This window comes from Pleurodeles waltl, chromosome 6 (assembly GCF_031143425.1).
Source record: "Pleurodeles waltl isolate 20211129_DDA chromosome 6, aPleWal1.hap1.20221129, whole genome shotgun sequence".
NCBI classification, from domain to species: Eukaryota; Metazoa; Chordata; class Amphibia; order Caudata; family Salamandridae; genus Pleurodeles; species Pleurodeles waltl.
This window is the reverse complement of record NC_090445.1, coordinates 18,899,546-18,918,851: the sequence shown is the minus strand read 5'-3', so window position 1 is coordinate 18,918,851 and position 19,306 is coordinate 18,899,546. Positions and strand designations below refer to the sequence as shown.

General features: G+C 49.7%; 1 protein-coding gene across 2 annotated transcripts in view; it reads right to left on the bottom strand.

Moving 5' to 3' along the window:
- The window catches only part of HMCN2 (hemicentin 2), an 816,728-nt gene that overhangs the window by 57,420 nt on the left and 740,002 nt on the right, over positions 1-19,306 (bottom strand). For both annotated transcript variants that reach the window (XM_069237054.1, XM_069237056.1), the window contains 4 exons: positions 18,971-19,141; positions 16,847-16,996; positions 3,043-3,180; positions 1,355-1,479 (listed from right to left, as the gene is read on the bottom strand). In XM_069237054.1, coding sequence (XP_069093155.1) covers positions 1,355-1,479; positions 3,043-3,180; positions 16,847-16,996; positions 18,971-19,141 — 584 coding nt within the window. The remainder of the gene's footprint in view (positions 1-1,354; positions 1,480-3,042; positions 3,181-16,846; positions 16,997-18,970; positions 19,142-19,306) is intronic.

The following is a 19,306-nucleotide window of genomic DNA, read 5'->3' as shown; positions in this document are numbered from 1 at the left end:
CATTGGTGCAGCTGGTGCAGTGCAAAGGGGCCCAGAACCCTAGAACCCTAAGGGGCTCATTGAGACCTGATAATTGCTGTATTTTACTACCCTAACAATAGTCAAATTGGTCATTTTCTTTGCTTGCATCAGGGACTGTGGAATCATTGCAAAAGCACACTGCTGATAAAGGGGTGCCACTGAGGCGCAGTGGTGGACCCGCTGTCTGACGCAGGAGACTGAGAAGAAACAGAAACATTCGCAAACACGTGAAGCATTGCTTGAGCACATAAGGGGGCGTTCTTGGTAATTGATTTCAGCTGTTTCACAGAGGAGAGACTATCCTGGTGCCATTTGGACCCGTCTGTGGGATCCAAACGCCCTGGTACCCTCACTGTTTGGTCCATTAGGATCAGTGCTCCTGGGGTCAAGAGACTACGATATATTTTGTCAATGTAGAACGCCAGGGGTTAATGATGGGACTCCTCCCACTAACAGAGTTATGAAGCCCCCATTGGCTGGGCCACCCCCATGTTAAGATTGTGAATGTGAAGCTGACACAGCTATTTGTAGTCAGGGTTCGAGACAATCGGGGTACCTCTAGGTTATCCACTCCCCAAGTCTATACCACCCACATTTCTGAGACATTATATACTGCTAAAACCAACACAGACTCTAATGTCTCAGATCCCAGAGGGAGCTCTTCCTCCCAAAGGCAGGGCACAGCTAGGAAGGGTGAACTGCAGAAATAACAGTTTTGCAGCATAAATACTTTTCTGGATTCACATGTTGTGCATTATTCCGTCATCTAGTGGTTGGGTCCCAAAGGTGAACTGGAAAACTAACAGAATCATATTATGGTGACCTTACCTGAGGAAGCAAGACCCTTTATCCATTAAAACCCCTATTGGGGTTGTGAAAGTACAAACAGCACATGGTGGAGGTCTGCCTGGTGACTATTTCCTTGAAAAACCAAAAGGGCGAGGGAATAGTGCATGCGAAATTAGCAAGCATCATCCTGAATCAGGTTTTCTGAGATTATTAGAATGAGGGACAGAAAGTGTAAAATACATAAACTGTCAAAGTACTGCAGACTCCTTCTGAGGGTAGAATTAGCACAGAGACAAACGTATTGGCTCTGCAATGGATCAGAGTTATATTTAAAAAGTAAAATATAAAAAGGCATTGCTGACCGCTTGACAGTGTCTCCTCAGACACCGTTCAGAGAATCAGATCTTTCATTCAACCTCTGCTCTCTTCCTTCAGAGGCATCAAGCCAGGGGAGGGGTTTGCTATCATTCTAGCCAATGTATTTTCATTGCATGTTAATGACTAAAGGCATGCTTGTCCTGGCTTTACCAAGCACATTACCCACCTGAACCACCACACTGGACAGCGAAGAGAGGGATTCTGGGATAAATCCATTGATGACCAGGTCCAGCAAGAGGGCGCCTTCAGAATCCAGGCCACGGGCGATATGTGTGATCCGTACAAGCTCTCCTGGAAAGACAAGGAAACAGCACTCACAGCTGGAGCACCAGACATCGGAGGGGTACTGCGGTAGGTCAAGTCACAAATACCCTTACTCCTCAACCCCTCACACCCCTCATACACCATGCACCCACCCTATAGCATCACCAGAAGGAGACCAAAGACGTCAGCCTAACCCACCGCAAGTAATGCCAACTTCATACACGACCTAAACAAATGATACAAAAGGTAGAGGCTCACCCCATGCCTGTTCCTCATAAGGAAGGTGCCTGTGAGCATGTGGTGCAATGTCAGATGAAAATCCTGCTGTAAGGCATGTGAGTCTCAATGCAACCTTGGTACCTTCAACACCACACACCCACTCAAGCATTCTTCAGGTCACTCACCAAGTGGTCGCAGTGAGATATGGGCAACCTCATAATACTTCACAGAGAGATGACCGTTTCTCTGACTGAGGGTGCTGGAAAGCCTTCTGCATATAGACGTCTAACTCCCTGTCTGCCTGTATCCCTGCCTGACTACAGTCTGAAGGTCCCCTTACAGTCTTCAACAGATGGGTGTCACCTCCCTGCCTGCTCCACAGTCTGAAGGTCCCCTTACAGCCTTCTGCAGATGGGTGTCACCTCCCTGCCTCCTCTACAGTCTGAAGGTCCCCTTACAGCCTTCTACAGATGGGTGTCACCTCCTGCCTGCTCTACAGTCTGAAGGTCCCCTTACAGCCATGTCACCTCCCTGCCTGCTCCACAGTCTGAAGGTCCCCTTACAGCCTTCTACAGATGGATGGCACCTCTCTGCCTGCTCTACAGTCTGAAGGTCCCCTTACAGCCTTCTACAGATGGATGTCACCTCCCTGCCTGCTCCACAGTCTGAAGGTCGCCTTACAGCCTTCTACAGATGGGTGTCACCTCCCTGCCAGCTCTACAGTCTGAAGGTCCCCTTACAGCCTTCTACAGATGGCTGTCACCTCCCTGCCTGCTCTACAGTCTGAAGGTCCCCTCACAGCCTTCAACAGATGGTTGTCACCTCCTGTTTTACAGTCTGAAGGTCCCCTTACAGCCATCTACAGATGGGTGTCACCTCCCTGCCTGCTCTACAGTCTGAAGGTCCCCTTACAGCCTTCAACAGATGGATGTCACCTCCCTGCCTGCTCTACAGTCTGAAGGTCCCCTTACAGCCTTCAACAGATGGATGTCACCTCCCTGCCTGCTCCACAGTATGAAGGTCCCCTTACAGCCTTCTACAGATGGGTGTCACCTCCCTGCCTGCTCTGAAGTCATAGGTTCTCCTCATAGGTTCTCCTCATAGTATTCTGCATGTGTCACCTCTCTGGCTATGCTGAAGTCACATGATCACTAAAAAGCCTTCTGCGGATGGGCAGCACCACGATGGCTGCTACGAAACTGAACACTCTTTGGGGAGCATTCCACAATCTCAAGTCCTTTTGATATGAAGAACTCCTGCTCCATCCATCCCCCCACCCACGCGTTCACCCTTCAAATCTTCTGGTGCACCATTTTGTAACCCAAACTTCACACCTGGAGGAAACTTTCAGAGCATTAGACGGCGCCTCACCTGTAGCAAATTCCACCTGGGACTCCTGACGGAAGACGCCTTTGGTCAGTGCAAATCCGTTTGCCGTGCCACCATTCTGAAAGGCAGAGGACCAATAAACGGGCGCCGTGACTGCAACCAAAGTCCTCATCAGAGGTCCTGGGGAGGAGAAGCAAAAAGTGTTAGTCCCTCTCTCTTTTATGGGGCTTCCTCAGGGGCTCACCCTCAGGAGCCAATGGTACAGTGTGACGCGTTTCATCTGATGGATGGAAGGCGTGGATGGAAGCTGAAATTACCAGGTGATAACTTGGCACCAAGTATAAAAATTGAATTCTCATTTCTTGGCTTCATGAGATTTGACAAGATTTCTTACATTTGCCATGGACTAAAATTAGTTTTAAAAAAATAGAAATTTTGTAAGAAGTCAGAAAATTGTGTTATGTTGCAAAGCTGTGAGCAAGATTAATACTTGAATGAATGAAAGAGTAAACATCTGTGTAAGGAAATGCCTCCTTGGCATGGTTGCCCCCTGACTTTTTGCCTTTGCTGATGCTATGTTTACAATTGAAAGTGTGCTGAGGCCTGCTAACCAGGCCCCAGCACCAGTGTTCTTTCCCTAACCTGTACTTTTGTATCCACAATTGGCAGACCCTGGCATCCAGATAAGTCCCTTGTAACTGGTACTTCTAGTACCAAGGGCCCTGATGCCAAGGAAGGTCTCTAAGGGTTGCAGCATGTCTTATGCCACCCTGGAAACCTCTCACTCAGCACAGACACACTGCTTGCCAGCTTGTGTGTGCTAGTGAGGACAAGACGAGTAAGTCGACATGGCACTCCCCTCAGGGTGCCATGCCAGCCTCTCACTGCCTATGCAGTATAGGTAAGACACCCCTCTAGCAGGCCTTACAGCCCTAAGGCAGGGTGCACTATACCATAGGTGAGGGTACCAGTGCATGAGCATGGTACCCCTACAGTGTCTAAACAAAACCTTAGACATTGTAAGTGCAGGGTAGCCATAAGAGTATATGGTCTGGGAGTCTGTCAAACACGAACTCCACAGCACCATAATGGCTACACTGAAAACTGGGAAGTTTGGTATCAAACTTCTCAGCACAATAAATGCACACTGATGCCAGTGTACATTTTATTGTAAAATACACCACAGAGGGCATGTAGGAAGTTGGCTCTGTATGTGCTATTTCAAAGTAAGGAATAGCATGCACAGAGTCCAAGGGTTCCCCTTAGAGGTAAAATAGTGGTAAAAATAGATAATACTAATGCTCTATTTTGTGGTAGTGTGGTCGAGCAGTAGGCTTATCCAAGGAGTAGTGTTAAGCATTTGTTGTACATACACATAGACAATAAATGAGGTACACACACTCAGAGACAAATCCAGCCAATAGGTTTTTATATAGAAAAATATCTTTTCTTAGTTTATTTTAAGAACCACAGGTTCAAATTCTACATGTAATAGCTCATTCGAAAGGTATTGCAGGTAAGTACTTTAGAAACTTCAAATCATCAAAATTGCATGTATACTTTTCAAGTTATTGACAAATAGCTGTTTTAAAAGTGGACACTTAGTGCAATTTTCACAGTTCCTAGGGGAGGTAAGTATTTGTTAGTTTTACCAGGTAAGTAAGACACTTACAGGGTTCAGTTCTTGGTCCAAGGTAGCCCACCGTTGGGGGTTCAGAGCAACCCCAAAGTCACCACACCAGCAGCTCAGGGCCGGTCAGGTGCAGAGTTCAAAGTGGTGCCCAAAACACATAGGCTAGAATGGAGAGAAGGGGGTGCCCCGATTCCGGTCTGCTTGCAGGTAAGTACCCGCGTCTTCGGAGGGCAGACCAGGGGGGGTTTTGTAGGGCACCGGGGGGGACACAAGTCCACACAGAAATTTCACCCTCAGCAGCGCGGGGGCGGCCGGGTGCAGTGTAGAAACAAGCGTCGGGTTTGTAATGGAAGTCAATGGGAGATCTAGGGATCTCTTCAGCGCTGCAGGCAGGCAAGGGGGGGGTTCCTCGGGGAAACCTCCACTTGGGCAAGGGAGAGGGACTCCTGGGGGTCACTCCTCCAGTGAAAGTCCGGTCCTTCAGGTCCTGGGGGCTGCGGGTGCAGGGTCTCTCCCAGGTGTCGGGACTTAGGATTCAAAGAGTCGCGGTCAGGGGAAGCCTCGGGATTCCCTCTGCAGGCGGCGCTGTGGGGGCTCAGGGGGGACAGGTTTTTGTACTCACAGTCTTAGAGTAGTCCTGGGGTCCCTCCTGAGGTGTTGGATCGCCACCAGCCGAGTCGGGGTCGCCGGGTGCAGTGTTGCAAGTCTCACGCCTTTTGCGGGGAGCTTGCAGGGTTCTTTAAAGCTGCTGGAAACAAAGTTGCAGCCTTTCTTGGAGCAGGTCCGCTGTCCTCGGGAGTTTCTTGTCTTTTCGAAGCAGGGGCAGTCCTCAGAGGATGTCGAGGTCGCTGGTCCCTTTGGAAGGCGTCGCTGGAGCAGGATCTTTGGAAGGCAGGAGACAGGCCGGTGAGTTTCTGGAGCCAAGGCAGTTGTCGTCTTCTGGTCTTCCTCTGCAGGGGTTTTTCAGCTAGGCAGTCCTTCTTCTTGTAGTTGCAGGAATCTAATTTTCTAGGGTTCAGGGTAGCCCTTAAATACTAAATTTAAGGGCGTGTTTAGGTCTGGGGGGTTAGTAGCCAATGGCTACTAGCCCTGAGGGTGGGTACACCCTCTTTGTGCCTCCTCCCAAGGGGAGGGGGTCACAATCCTAACCCTATTGGGGGAATCCTCCATCTGCAAGATGGAGGATTTCTAAAAGTCAGAGTCACCTCAGCTCAGGACACCTTAGGGGCTGTCCTGACTGGCCAGTGACTCCTCCTTGTTGCTTTCTTTGTTCCCTCCAGCCTTGCCGCCAAAAGTGGGGGCCGTGGCCGGAGGGGGCGGGCAACTCCACTAAGCTGGAGTGCCCTGCTGGGCTGTGACAAAGGGGTGAGCCTTTGAGGCTCACCGCCAGGTGTCACAGCTCCTGCCTGGGGGAGGTGTTAGCATCTCCACCCAGTGCAGGCTTTGTTACTGGCCTCAGAGTGACAAAGGCACTCTCCCCATGGGGCCAGCAACATGTCTCTGGTGTGGCAGGCTGCTGGAACTAGTCAGCCTACACAGACAGTCGGTTAAGTTTCAGGGGGCACCTCTAAGGTGCCCTCTGTGGTGTATTTTACAATAAAATGTACACTGGCATCAGTGTGCATTTATTGTGCTGAGAAGTTTGATACCAAACTTCCCAGTTTTCAGTGTAGCCATTATGGTGCTGTGGAGTTCGTGTTTGACAGACTCCCAGACCATATACTCTTATGGCTACCCTGCACTTACAATGTCTAAGGTTTTGTTTAGACACTGTAGGGGTACCATGCTCATGCACTGGTACCCTCACCTATGGTATAGTGCACCCTGCCTTAGGGCTGTAAGGCCTGCTAGAGGGGTGTCTTACCTATACTGCATAGGCAGTGAGAGGCTGGCATGGCACCCTGAGGGGAGTGCCATGTCGACTTACTCGTTTGGTCCTCACTAGCACACACAAGCTGGCAAGCAGTGTGTCTGTGCTGAGTGAGAGGTCTCCAGGGTGGCATAAGACATGCTGCATCCCTTAGAGACCTTCCTTGGCATCAGGGCCCTTGGTACTAGAAGTACCAGTTACAAGGGACTTATCTGGATGCCAGGGTCTGCCAATTGTGGATACAAAAGTACAGGTTAGGGAAAGAACACTGGTGCTGGGGCCTGGTTAGCAGGCCTCAGCACACTTTCAATTGTAAACATAGCATCAGCAAAGGCAAAAAGTCAGGGGGCAACCATGCCAAGGAGGCATTTCCTTACACAACCCCCCCCCAAACGAAAGAGGATGAGACTAACCTTTCCCAAGAGAGTCTTCATTTTCTAAGTGGAAGAACCTGGAAAGGCCATCTGCATTGGCATGGGCAGTCCCAGGTCTGTGTTCCACTATAAAGTCCATTCCCTGTAGGGAGATGGACCACCTCAACAGTTTAGGATTTTCACCTTTCATTTGCATCAGCCATTTGAGAGGTCTGTGGTCAGTTTGAACTAGGAAGTGAGTCCCAAAGAGGTATGGTCTCAGCTTCTTCAGGGACCAAACCACAGCAAAGGCCTCCCTCTCAATGGCACTCCAACGCTGCTCCCTGGGGAGTAACCTCCTGCTAATGAAAGCAACAGGCTGGTCAAGGCCATCATCATTTGTTTGGGACAAAACTGCCCCTATCCCATGTTCAGAGGCATCAGTCTGCACAATGAACTGCTTAGAATAATCTGGAGCTTTGAGAACTGGTGCTGAGCACATTGCTTGTTTCAGGGTGTCAAAGGCCTGTTGGCAGTCCACAGTCCAGTTCACTTTCTTGGGCATTTTCTTGGAGGTGAGCTCAGTGAGGGCTGTCACAATGGATCCATATCCCTTCACAAACCTCCTGTAGTACCCAGTCAAGCCAAGGAATGCTCTGACTTGAGTCTGGGTTTTTGGAGCTACCCAGTCCAGAATGGTCTGGATCTTGGGTTGGAGTGGCTGAACTTGGCCTCCACCTACAAGGTGTCCCAAGTAAACCACAGTTCCCTGCCCTATCTGGCATTTGGATGCCTTGATAGAGAGGCCTGCAGATTGCAGAGCCTTCAAAACCTTCCTCAGGTGGACCAGGTGATCCTGCCAGGTGGAGCTAAAGACAGCAATATCATCAAGATAAGCTGTGCTAAAGGACTCCAAGCCAGCAAGGACTTGATTCACCAACCTTTGGAAGGTGGCAGGGGCATTCTTTAAACCAAAGGGCATAACAGTAAACTGATAATGCCCATCAGGTGTGGAGAATGCTGTCTTTTCTTTTGCTCCAGGTGCCATTTTTATTTGCCAGTACCCTGCTGTTAAGTCAAAGGTACTTAGAAATTTGGCAGCACCTAATTTATCAATGAGCTCATCAGCTCTTGGAATTGGATGGGCATCTGTCTTGGTGACAGAGTTGAGCCCTCTGTAGTCCACACAAAACCTCATCTCTTTCTTTCCATCTTTGGTGTGAGGTTTGGGGACTAAGACCACTGGGCTAGCCCAGGGGCTGTCAGAGCGCTCAATCACTCCCAATTCCAGCATCTTGTGGACTTCCATCTTGATGCTTTCCTTAACATGGTCAGACTGTCTAAAGATTTTGTTCTTGACAGGCATGCTGTCTCCTGTGTCCACATCATGGGTACACAGGTGTGTCTGACCAGGGGTTAAGGAGAAGAGTTCAGGAAACTGTTGTAGGACTCTCCTACAATCAGCTTGCTGTTGGCCAGAGAGGGTGTCTGAGTAGATCACTCCATCTACTGTACCATCTTTTGGGTCTGATGACAGAAGATCAGGGAGAGGTTCACTCTCTGCCTCCTGATCCTCATCTGTTACCATCAACAGATTGACATCAGCCCTGTCGTGGAAGAGTTTAAGGCGGTTTACATGGATCACCCTCTTGGGGCTCCTGCTTGTGCCCAGGTCCACCAAGTAGGTGACCTGACTCTTCCTCTCTAGTACTGGGTAAGGGCCACTCCATTTGTCCTGGAGTGCCCTGGGAGCCACAGGCTCCAGAACCCAGACTTTCTGCCCTGGTTGGAACTCAACCAGTGCAGCCTTTTGGTCATACCAAAACTTCTGGAGTTGTTGGCTGGCCTCAAGGTTTTTGGTTGCCTTTTCCATGTACTCTGCCATTCTAGAGCGAAGGCCAAGTACATAGTCCACTATGTCCTGTTTAGGCTCATGGAGAGGTCTCTCCCAGCCTTCTTTAACAAGGGCAAGTGGTCCCCTTACAGGATGACCAAACAGAAGTTCAAAGGGTGAGAACCCTACTCCCTTCTGTGGTACCTCCCTGTAAGCGAAAAGCAGACATGGCAGGAGGACATCCCATCTCCTTTTGAGTTTTTCTGGGAGCCCCATGATCATGCCCTTTAATGTCTTGTTGAATCTCTCAACTAAGCCATTAGTTTGTGGATGGTACGGTGTAGTGAATTTATAAGTCACTCCACACTCATTCCACATGTGCTTTAGGTATGCTGACATGAAGTTGGTACCTCTGTCAGACACCACCTCCTTAGGGAAACCCACTCTGGTAAAGATACCAATGAGGGCCTTGGCTACTGCAGGGGCAGTAGTCGACCTAAGGGGAATAGCTTCAGGATACCTGGTAGCATGATCCACTACTACCAGGATATACATATTTCCTGAGGCTGTGGGAGGTTCCAGTGGACCAACTATGTCCACACCCACTCGTTCAAAGGGCACCCCCACCACAGGAAGTGGAATGAGGGGGGCCTTTGGATGCCCACCTGTCTTACCACTGGCTTGACAGGTGGGGCAGGAGAGGCAAAACTCCTTAACCATGTTGGACATATTGGGCCAGTAGAAGTGGTTGACTAACCTCTCCCACGTCTTGGTTTGTCCCAAATGTCCAGCAAGGGGAATGTCATGGGCCAATGTTAGGATGAACTCTCTGAACAGCTGAGGCACTACCACTCTCCTAGTGGCACCAGGTTTGGGGTCTCTGGCCTCAGTGTACAGGAGCCCATCTTCCCAATAGACCCTATGTGTTCCATTTTTCTTGCCTTTGGACCCTTCAGCAGCTTGCTGCCTAAGGCCTTCAAGAGAGGGACAGGTTTCTTGTCCCTTACACAGCTCCTCCCTTGAGGGTCCCCCTGGGCCTAAGAGCTCAACCTGATAAGGTTCAAGCTCCAAAGGCTCAGTTCCCTCAGAGGGCAGAACTTCTTCCTGAGAAGAGAGGTTCCCTTTCTTTTGCTGTGTTGCAGTTGGTTTCCCAACTGACTTTCCTGTTCTCTTGGTAGGCTGGGCCATTTTTCCAGACTCCAGCTCTACTTTTTCACCCTGTGCCTTGCATTGTGCTCTTGTTTTCACACACACCAGTTCAGGGATACCCAGCATTGCTGCATGGGTTTTTAGCTCTACCTCAGCCCATGCTGAGGACTCCAGGTCATTTCCAAGCAGACAGTCCACTGGGATATTTGAGGAGACCACCACCTGCTTCAGGCCATTGACCCCTCCCCATTCTAAAGTAACCATTGCCATGGGATGTACTTTTCTCTGATTGTCAGCGTTGGTGACTGTGTAAGTTTTTCCAGTCAGGTATTGGCCAGGGGAAACCAGTTTCTCTGTCACCATGGTGACACTGGCACCTGTATCCCTCAGGCCCTCTATTCTAGTCCCATTAATTAAGAGTTGCTGTCTGTATTTTTGCATGTTAGGCGGCCAGACAGCTAGTGTGGCTAAATCCACCCCACCCTCAGAAACTAGAGTAGCTTCAGTGTGGACCCTGATTTGCTCTGGGCACACTGTTGATCCCACTTGGAGACTAGCCATTCCAGTGTTACCTGGATTGGAGTTTGGAGTGGAACTTTTCTTGGGACAGGCCTTGTCTCCAGTTTGGTGTCCATGCTGTTTACAGCTATGACACCAGGCCTTTTTGGGATCAAAGTTTTTACCCTTGTACCCATTGTTTTGTGAAGAGGCTCTGGGCCCACCCTCCTGTGCAGGTTTTTGGGGGCCTGTAGAAGACTCTTTACTATTTTTAGTTTTGGTTGTCTCATCACCCTTCTGCTGGGGAGTCTTTGTGACCCCTTTCTTTTGGTCACCCCCTGTTGAAGTCTTGGACACCCTTGTCTTGACCCAATGGTCCGCCTTCTTTCCCAATTCTTGGGGAGAAATTGGTCCTAGGTCTACCAGATGCTGATGCAGTTTATCATTGAAACAATTACTTAACAGGTGTTCTTTCACAAATAAATTGTACAGCCCATCATAATTATTTACACCACTGCCTTGAATCCAACCATCTAGTGTTTTCACTGAGTAGTCAACAAAGTCAACCCAGGTCTGGCTCGAGGATTTTTGAGCCCCCCTGAACCTAATCCTGTACTCCTCAGTGGAGAATCCAAAGCCCTCAATCAGGGTACCCTTCATGAGGTCATAAGATTCTGCATCTTTTCCAGAGAGTGTGAGGAGTCTATCCCTACACTTTCCAGTGAACATTTCCCAAAGGAGGGCACCCCAGTGAGATCTGTTCACTTTTCTGGTTACACAAGCCCTCTCAAAAGCTGTGAACCATTTGGTGATGTCATCACCATCTTCATATTTAGTTACAATCCCTTTGGGGATTTTCAACATGTCAGGAGAATCTCTGACCCTATTTATGTTGCTGCCACCATTGATGGGTCCTAGGCCCATCTCTTGTCTTTCCCTCTCTATGGCTAGGATCTGTCTTTCCAAAGCCAATCTTTTGGCCATCCTGGCTAACTGGATGTCCTCTTCACTGGAGTTATCCTCAGTGATTTCAGAGTTGTTGGTCCCTCCTGTGAGGGAACCAGCATCTCTGACTATTATTTGTGGAGTCAGGGCTTGAGAAGCCCTGCTCTCCCTAAGTAGGACTGGAGGGGGGGAATTTCCCTCCAAGTCACTATCTTCATCCTCTGAGTTGCCATCCTCAGAGGGGTTGGCCTTTTCAAACTCTGCCAAAAGCTCCTGGAGCTGTACTTTGGTAGGTTTGGGGCCCATTGCTATTTTCTTTAGTTTACAGAGTGACCTTAGCTCTCTCATCTGTAGATGGAGGTAAGGTGTGGTGTCGAGTTCCACCACATTCACATCTGTGCTAGACATTATGCTTCTAAAAGTTGGAATACTTTTTAAGAAACTAAAACTGGTTCTAGAATCTAATTCAAACTTTTACAAACTTTTAAACTCTAAAAGAAATGCTAAACAGGATCTAACACAAGGCCCTAGCAGGTCTTTTAAGAATTTAGAAAACTTTTCAAATTGCAAAAATCAATTTCTAATGACAATTTTGGAATTTGTCGTGTGATCAGGTATTGGCTGAGTAGTCCAGCAAATGCAAAGTCTTGTACCCCACCGCTGATCCACCAATGTAGGAAGTTGGCTCTGTATGTGCTATTTCAAAGTAAGGAATAGCATGCACAGAGTCCAAGGGTTCCCCTTAGAGGTAAAATAGTGGTAAAAATAGATAATACTAATGCTCTATTTTGTGGTAGTGTGGTCGAGCAGTAGGCTTATCCAAGGAGTAGTGTTAAGCATTTGTTGTACATACACATAGACAATAAATGAGGTACACACACTCAGAGACAAATCCAGCCAATAGGTTTTTATATAGAAAAATATCTTTTCTTAGTTTATTTTAAGAACCACAGGTTCAAATTCTACATGTAATAGCTCATTCGAAAGGTATTGCAGGTAAGTACTTTAGAAACTTCAAATCATCAAAATTGCATGTATACTTTTCAAGTTATTGACAAATAGCTGTTTTAAAAGTGGACACTTAGTGCAATTTTCACAGTTCCTAGGGGAGGTAAGTATTTGTTAGTTTTACCAGGTAAGTAAGACACTTACAGGGTTCAGTTCTTGGTCCAAGGTAGCCCACCGTTGGGGGTTCAGAGCAACCCCAAAGTCACCACACCAGCAGCTCAGGGCCGGTCAGGTGCAGAGTTCAAAGTGGTGCCCAAAACACATAGGCTAGAATGGAGAGAAGGGGGTGCCCCGATTCCGGTCTGCTTGCAGGTAAGTACCCGCGTCTTCGGAGGGCAGACCAGGGGGGGTTTTGTAGGGCACCGGGGGGGACACAAGTCCACACAGAAATTTCACCCTCAGCAGCGCGGGGGCGGCCGGGTGCAGTGTAGAAACAAGCGTCGGGTTTGTAATGGAAGTCAATGGGAGATCTAGGGATCTCTTCAGCGCTGCAGGCAGGCAAGGGGGGGGTTCCTCGGGGAAACCTCCACTTGGGCAAGGGAGAGGGACTCCTGGGGGTCACTCCTCCAGTGAAAGTCCGGTCCTTCAGGTCCTGGGGGCTGCGGGTGCAGGGTCTCTCCCAGGTGTCGGGACTTAGGATTCAAAGAGTCGCGGTCAGGGGAAGCCTCGGGATTCCCTCTGCAGGCGGCGCTGTGGGGGCTCAGGGGGGACAGGTTTTTGTACTCACAGTCTTAGAGTAGTCCTGGGGTCCCTCCTGAGGTGTTGGATCGCCACCAGCCGAGTCGGGGTCGCCGGGTGCAGTGTTGCAAGTCTCACGCCTTTTGCGGGGAGCTTGCAGGGTTCTTTAAAGCTGCTGGAAACAAAGTTGCAGCCTTTCTTGGAGCAGGTCCGCTGTCCTCGGGAGTTTCTTGTCTTTTCGAAGCAGGGGCAGTCCTCAGAGGATGTCGAGGTCGCTGGTCCCTTTGGAAGGCGTCGCTGGAGCAGGATCTTTGGAAGGCAGGAGACAGGCCGGTGAGTTTCTGGAGCCAAGGCAGTTGTCGTCTTCTGGTCTTCCTCTGCAGGGGTTTTTCAGCTAGGCAGTCCTTCTTCTTGTAGTTGCAGGAATCTAATTTTCTAGGGTTCAGGGTAGCCCTTAAATACTAAATTTAAGGGCGTGTTTAGGTCTGGGGGGTTAGTAGCCAATGGCTACTAGCCCTGAGGGTGGGTACACCCTCTTTGTGCCTCCTCCCAAGGGGAGGGGGTCACAATCCTAACCCTATTGGGGGAATCCTCCATCTGCAAGATGGAGGATTTCTAAAAGTCAGAGTCACCTCAGCTCAGGACACCTTAGGGGCTGTCCTGACTGGCCAGTGACTCCTCCTTGTTGCTTTCTTTGTTCCCTCCAGCCTTGCCGCCAAAAGTGGGGGCCGTGGCCGGAGGGGGCGGGCAACTCCACTAAGCTGGAGTGCCCTGCTGGGCTGTGACAAAGGGGTGAGCCTTTGAGGCTCACCGCCAGGTGTCACAGCTCCTGCCTGGGGGAGGTGTTAGCATCTCCACCCAGTGCAGGCTTTGTTACTGGCCTCAGAGTGACAAAGGCACTCTCCCCATGGGGCCAGCAACATGTCTCTGGTGTGGCAGGCTGCTGGAACTAGTCAGCCTACACAGACAGTCGGTTAAGTTTCAGGGGGCACCTCTAAGGTGCCCTCTGTGGTGTATTTTACAATAAAATGTACACTGGCATCAGTGTGCATTTATTGTGCTGAGAAGTTTGATACCAAACTTCCCAGTTTTCAGTGTAGCCATTATGGTGCTGTGGAGTTCGTGTTTGACAGACTCCCAGACCATATACTCTTATGGCTACCCTGCACTTACAATGTCTAAGGTTTTGTTTAGACACTGTAGGGGTACCATGCTCATGCACTGGTACCCTCACCTATGGTATAGTGCACCCTGCCTTAGGGCTGTAAGGCCTGCTAGAGGGGTGTCTTACCTATACTGCATAGGCAGTGAGAGGCTGGCATGGCACCCTGAGGGGAGTGCCATGTCGACTTACTCGTTTGGTCCTCACTAGCACACACAAGCTGGCAAGCAGTGTGTCTGTGCTGAGTGAGAGGTCTCCAGGGTGGCATAAGACATGCTGCATCCCTTAGAGACCTTCCTTGGCATCAGGGCCCTTGGTACTAGAAGTACCAGTTACAAGGGACTTATCTGGATGCCAGGGTCTGCCAATTGTGGATACAAAAGTACAGGTTAGGGAAAGAACACTGGTGCTGGGGCCTGGTTAGCAGGCCTCAGCACACTTTCAATTGTAAACATAGCATCAGCAAAGGCAAAAAGTCAGGGGGCAACCATGCCAAGGAGGCATTTCCTTACAGGGCACCTTAGAGGTGCCCCCTGAAACTTAACCGACTGTCTGTGTAGGCTGACTAGTTCCAGCAGCCTGCCACACCAGAGACATGTTGCTGGCCCCATGGGGAGAGTGCCTTTGTCACTCTGAGGCCAGTAACAAAGCCTGCACTGGGTGGAGATGCTAACACCTCCCCCAGGCAGGAGCTGTGACACCTGGCGGTGAGCCTCAAAGGCTCACCCCTTTGTCACAGCCCAGCAGGGCACTCCAGCTTAGTGGAGTTGCCCGCCCCCTCCGGCCACGGCCCCCACTTTTGGCGGCAAGGCTGGAGGGAACAAAGAAAGCAACAAGGAGGAGTCACTGGCCAGTCAGGACAGCCCCTAAGGTGTCCTGAGCTGAAGTGACTAACTTTTAGAAATCCTCCATCTTGCAGATGGAGGATTCCCCCAATAGGGTTAGGATTGTGACCCCCTCCCCTTGGGCTAGTAGCCATTGGCTACTAACCCCCCAGACCTAAACACGCCCTTAAATTTAGTATTTAAGGGCTACCCTGAACCCTAGAAAATTAGATTCCTGCAACTACAAGAAGAAGGACTGCCCAGCTGAAAACCCCTGCAGCGGAAGACCAGAAGACGACAACTGCCTTGGCTCCAGAAACTCACCGGCCTGTCTCCTGCCTTCCAAAGATCCTGCTCCAGCGACGCCTTCCAAAGGGACCAGCGACCTCGACATCCTCTGAGGACTGCCCCTGCTTCGAAAAGACAAGAAACTCCAGAGGACAGCGGACCTGCTCCAAGAAAAGCTGCAACTTTGTTTTCAGCAACTTTAAAGAACCCTGCAAGCTCCCCGCAAGAAGCGTGAGACTTGCAACACTGCACCCGGCGACCCCGACTCGGCTGGTGGCGATCCAACACCTCAGGAGGGACCCCAGGACTACTCTGATACTGTGAGTACCAAAACCTGTCCCCCCTGAGCCCCCACAGCGCCGCCTGCAGAGGGAATCCCGAGGCTTCCCCTGACCGCGACTCTTTGAACCTAAAGTCCCGACGCCTGGGAGAGACCCTGCACCCGCAGCCCCCAGGACCGGAAGGACCGGACTTTCACTGGAGAAGTGACCCCCAGGAGTCCCTCTCCCTTGCCCAAGTGGAGGTTTCCCCGAGGAATCCCCCCCTTGCCTGCCTGCAGCGCTGAAGAGATCCCGAGATCTCTCATAGACTAACATTGCGAACCCGACGCTTGTTTCTACACTGCACCCGGCCGCCCCCGCGCCGCTGAGGGTGAAATTTCTGTGTGGACTTGTGTCCCCCCCCGGTGCCCTACAAAACCCCCCTGGTCTGCCCTCCGAAGACGCGGGTACTTACCTGCAAGCAGACCGGAACCGGGGCACCCCCTTCTCTCCATTCTAGCCTATGTGTTTTGGGCACCACTTTGAACTCTGCACCTGACCGGCCCTGAGCTGCTGGTGTGGTGACTGTGGGGTTGCTCTGAACCCCCAACGGTGGGCTACCTTGGACCAAGAACTGAACCCTGTAAGTGTCTTACTTACCTGGTAAAACTAACAAAAACTTACCTCCCCTAGGAACTGTGAAAATTGCACTGTGTCCACTTTTAAAACAGCTATTTGTCAATAACTTGAAAAGTATACATGCAATTTTTATGATTTAAAGTTCCTAAAGTACTTACCTGCAATACCTTTCGAATGAGATATTACATGTAGAATTTGAACCTGTGGTTCTTAAAATAAACTAAGAAAAGATATTTTTCTATATAAAAACCTATTGGCTGGATTTGTCTCTGAGTGTGTGTACCTCATTTATTGTCTATGTGTATGTACAACAAATGCTTAACACTACTCCTTGGATAAGCCTACTGCTCGACCACACTACCACAAAATAGAGCATTAGTATTATCTATTTTTACCACTATTTTACCTCTAAGGGGAACCCTTGGACTCTGTGCATGCTATTCCTTACTTTGAAATAGCACATACAGAGCCAACTTCCTACAATCTGTAACATGCAACAGCTACCCTGAAGTTTCCGGGTAATACTTTAGTTGTCCTGCCCATAAATACACCTTTCGTGCACACACCAGTCGGGTTCCATAGTTGGTGGTGATCTGTAGCGGGCTTGTTCCTCCGCCTCACTCGGTTGTACCTGCCCAAGTGTGCATTAAAGCTAGTCCCAGACTTCTCTGAGCTGTACCATATTTACTTTATATCTTGACTTACCAACACTGGGTGGGATGTTCTCAATGCTGGTGGTTATGGTGGCTGTGCCGGAGTGGTGGTCTTCGGTGATGTTGGCGCTGAGTGAGGCAATCCCAAACTCTTTGTGGTTAATGATTCCGATCAGGCTTCCTCTGACCCTCAGAGGCCCGGCTGGCAAAGAGGAACAGAAAAAGGGAGGTGGGGATAGAGAATAAATAACATTCAATGGGGACCCGCCATCTGTAGAAACATCTTTAATCAATCATCAAAGGATAGAGATGGAGGATCAAAGACACACCTAATGATGTGAAAGATTAACCCAACTTTGTTGAAGGTTTACATTGATAATACCTTTCTGACCACAGACCCACATGCTCACTGCTTGACCAGTGCATTTTGTAATATATCCCTTGTCCCAGAAAAGAGATACAAACCACTGCGACTAACCATGACCAAGAGACAATCGATAGATCCTGTCCTGGGACTCAGCCGATGAGGTAATTGGCACTGCTGCAACAGAGCCATCTACATACCCATGGGGAGGTACAGGCTGGCACTACCCTCCTCCTTGTTGCTCAGTGGTACACTCCCAGCCCCTCATGTTTCTGCTGCTGGTTGACTGATGCACCTGTGCCTCTTCTACCCTCCCTCTCCCACCCACCCCCCCACCACCTTTGCAACTGCCCATAAATTGGTGTGTACACAAGAGAACCACTAGGACTGAGGCGAAAAGATTTCTCCTGACAGCTGACTAATTTTTCATGCTGCTTCAGAATTTATTTGTTCACTCTCATGTTGGACGTAAAAGTTTGAAGTGCCCTTTAGTGGCAGAACAATAGACTACAGGTCTCTCCTGTGACCTCAACATGGTATACTTTTAAGTGGTCACTAGGTGTCAGTGTGGTGCACCAGTGCCTATCTTCTTCCGCTCTCACTGCCATGTGCGGCAACGCTGGTGAAAGCTGCTACTCTGAGCCTTGTCAGCTCCAGTTAAAAGAAGAATTAAAACTATGGGTCTGATTTAGAGCTTTTACAGACTCGTTACTCTGTCACAACGGTGACGGATATCCCGTCCCCCGAAATCTAAATCCCATTATATGCAATGAAACTTAGATTTCGGGAGGTGGGATATCAGTCATCATTGTGATGAAGTTATCTGTCCGCCGGGAGTTTGGCGGATGGGTTACTCCATCACAAACGTGACGGATATCCCATCCACCGTATTAAGATCCCATTGTATCCTATGGGAATCGTAATAGAGCGGATGCGATATCCGTCACGTTTGTGATGAAATAACGCATCTGCCAAACTGTAAGTCAGGTCCTAAGATCTGCTGATAACATTCCACTTACCAGCTAGTCACAGCTGATCCCCAGCTTTTTTCTGATAATGTTAGAAGGATGGAACTGAGCTGTTTAAAACGTGTTTAGATTAGAAAACGTACAGCTTGAGTTCACAGAATAATACCTCTCCACCGTAGAGAGTTTGACGGCATCGCATCTCTTCCAGGCAGGGCCAGCTTTATCGCTGGTGGCGCCCGGTGCAATAGTCTTTTGTGGCGGCCCCCCTCTATGACCTCCTCCTATATGAATTCCCTCACCACCCTCCAACAGTACCCCTCATCTGTCCATAGTCCCTCTCCGACACGCATTTCATTTTTGTAAAGCGTTACTCATAGTTCACTCACACTCACTGCTGTGATCTGCAGGGTAGACGTTCTTCGCAGCAGGCACATTAACCCTCTATGCTGCTTCATGATGACGCAAAACTGCCACTAGACAAAACTCTGGTCTCTCTCCAGCAGGTACATTAATTACCAGAGTTATCGTGACATTTTTATTGTTGCCTGAAACTGCTGGACTCATGTTATTTTTAAACACAGCGCTCCCCATCAAAGACAGCAGCAGGTGCTGCTGCACCGGTCACATCCTAAAGCCAGTCCTGGTGTGCTATATGGACATCTGACCTGGGGCCTGCTGTCCTCACTTGTCTCCTTCTAGTTCCCAAATATCCCCCATGTCCTTGTTTTAAGCAGATACTGCAGGACATTCATCGTGAACCCTCACAACCCGCTTGCACGTGTGTTTGTAAGTTCAGATTATGAGAGGCTTCTCTCAAAGTCTGACCACAAGTGCTGAAACTTACCAGGGCAGGGTCCCTCCTGGCACGATGCGGTGTCCACGTCGCGACCGGTGCAAGCTTTACCTCCAGACTGCGGGGCTGGGTCAAAGCAGGATCGGGTGCGTTGGCGCCGCCCCCCACCACAGGATACAGAGCAGTCCGACCAGCTGCCCCAAGCTGTCCACCTACCGTCCACTTCAACGGAGAGAGAAGTGATGGGGAGAGGATGGAAGCAGGGTTAGGAGGTAGGAAGAGGAGGGGAAGCAGGGAAAGAAGAGAGGAGGGGTACAGGTGGGATGAGAGAGATGAGAGGGGATCACAGTGCAGTCAGAAGGACCCAAAACACTCAGGATTGTATGA